The following is a 2,344-nucleotide window of genomic DNA, read 5'->3' as shown; positions in this document are numbered from 1 at the left end:
TTCTAAGCGGTATGTGTGGAGAAAACCAGGCACTGCTCATCACTTGTCCAATACAGTCCCAACAGTGAATCATGGTGGTGGCAGCATCATGCTGTGGGGGTGTTTTTCAGCTGCAGGGACAGGGCGACTGGTTGCAATCGAGGGAAAGATGAATGCGGCCAAGTACAGGGATATCCTGGACGAAAACCTTCTCCAGAGTGCTCAGGACCTCAGACTGGGCCGAAGGTTTACCTTCCAACAAGACAATGACCCTAAGCACACAGCTAAAATAACGAAGGAGTGGCTTCACAACAACTCTGTGACTGTTCTTGAATTGCCCAGCCAGAGCCCTGACTTAAACCCAATTGAGCATCTCTGGAGAGACCTAAAAATGGCTGTCCACCAACGTTTACCATCCAACCTGACAGAACTGGAGAGGATCTGCAAGGAGGAATGGCAGAGGATCCCCAAATCCAGGTGTGAAAAACTTGTTGCATCTTTCCCAAAAAGACTCATGGCTGTATTAGATCAAAAGGGTGCTTCTACTAAATACTGAGCAAAGGGTCTGAATACTTAGGACCATGTGATATTTCAGTTGTTCTTTTTTAATAAATCTGCAAAAATGTCAACGATTCTGTGTTTTTCTGTCAATATGGGGTGCTGTGTGTACATTAATGAGGAAAAAAAATTAACTTAAATGATTTTAGCAAATGGCTGCAATATAACAAAGAGTGAAAAATTGAAGGGGGTCTGAATACTTTCCGTACCCACTGTATACTCTTAAAACTTCCTGTGTGTGTATGTATAATGCATTATAAAGGTATTCATAATGTACGTTGTAATGCATTATATCTGTTCATAATAATTGTAACCAAAGTTGAAATGCATTATAATATTAGGTTTGTTTGTCATTTGTTGCATTATACTTTCTTAAGACTTTCTAATGTATTATAACTGCGGTTACAAATATTCATGAGAGCATACAATGCAGTATAAGGTGAATTAAAAGCCATAATTATTGCGTTAAACTACTTTTGTAATGCATTATATATAAAGGCTTTAAGTAAAGTGTTACCAAGCTTTCAAGCAAGCCGTGCTATTATGGACGTAATGGATTTTTTTTTTTATTATGTGGTATTTAAATAATTCTGTCTCAGATATTTCTCCTCAAATTCCATAGGAAAATTAGGAACAGACACAAATGAGTCAATAGTTGGAAAAAGTAATTGCAAAGAGCTAAATTTCTGTAAATAGCAGCTTAAATAATTTGGTCTTAAAAGAATTTGATGAGAAATTAGTTCATATAATTTTAATAATTAATTATGAAAATAAATAATATATTCTTATTTTATTTGAACAAATATAATTAAATTTATATATAATGTAGAATAATTACAATCATTATATAATTTTATTGCATATATTTATTTTATATTTATTTCTTTTATTTTTAATTTTTAAATTTATTTAATTTTAATGTAATATTTAATTTAATGTATTATATTTAATTTATTATAATTATTTTATTATATATTATATAACTAACAAGTAAATTATTGAGATTTCCAGAGTTTATTGGACCTTCTGAAATCTGGGAGGTATGAAAGTCTACAGATGCTGTATAGGAGAAACAACAGAGATCTCATTTGTAATGGCAGGATCCATACGCTGGTCTTTTGAGCAGGTTTCTGCTCCCATCTCCCCTCTTCTCATTCAGTTCTCCCTCTGTCTCACCTGTTTTGTCAGAGTTGCAGAGCAGCGTTTCTTTCTCGGCTCTCTGTCCTGGACTCGGGCCGTGCTTCATCCATGTGGTTATGGTGAACTGATGGGTTAGATTCTGTGGGACGACCCAGTCTGGGATCTTGGCAGCTTGACGACCATCAAATCGGTATGTGAGGTCACTGTCCCGGCCACCATCCGTCACAAGAGTCACCGTCCAATTAAAAACACTGCTGGAGGCCGGCAGAAGATCTGTGCTGCCTGATGAAGCTCCTGGTATGTTGCCAGTGAGTTTAGAGATAAAATGATCATTTGAAACACAGATCACAGTTGAGGAAGTTTAAATGGACTTTGACTTTGAAGTCCAAATGAAAAGCCTTACAGATTTGGATATTTATTCATACGTACAGAATTTCTAATAATAGGGTTATTAAAATGTTTAAAATAGACATTGCACGTAATGATGGATTGATGCGTCATACAAATTTTATGTAATATATACCTTTGTATATACTAAAAATTAATTTATTAGTATTTATATATATTATATATAAATATTTTTAAATATTTATTGAATTTAATGTTTTATGGTATAAATATAGATATGTTTTTAAAATGTTTTTGTTTTTATAGACATCTTTTTAAA

The 2,344-nt window shown here is 34.0% G+C and overlaps 1 protein-coding gene across 1 annotated transcript in view; it reads right to left on the bottom strand.

Annotated features, from left to right (window-relative positions):
- Positions 1–2,344, bottom strand: part of LOC107698872 (calsyntenin-2-like) — a 56,667-nt gene that overhangs the window by 26,866 nt on the left and 27,457 nt on the right. The window contains exon 7 of the mRNA XM_016500009.1: positions 1,714–1,971. Coding sequence (XP_016355495.1) covers positions 1,714–1,971 — 258 coding nt within the window. The remainder of the gene's footprint in view (positions 1–1,713; positions 1,972–2,344) is intronic.

The sequence above is a fragment of the Sinocyclocheilus anshuiensis genome, unplaced genomic scaffold (genome assembly GCF_001515605.1).
Source record: "Sinocyclocheilus anshuiensis isolate Anshui unplaced genomic scaffold, SAMN03320099.WGS_v1.1 scaffold2168, whole genome shotgun sequence".
NCBI lineage: Eukaryota > Metazoa > Chordata > Actinopteri > Cypriniformes > Cyprinidae > Sinocyclocheilus > Sinocyclocheilus anshuiensis.
The sequence above is the reverse complement of the archived record's forward strand: the minus strand, read 5'-3'. Positions and strand labels throughout refer to the sequence as shown.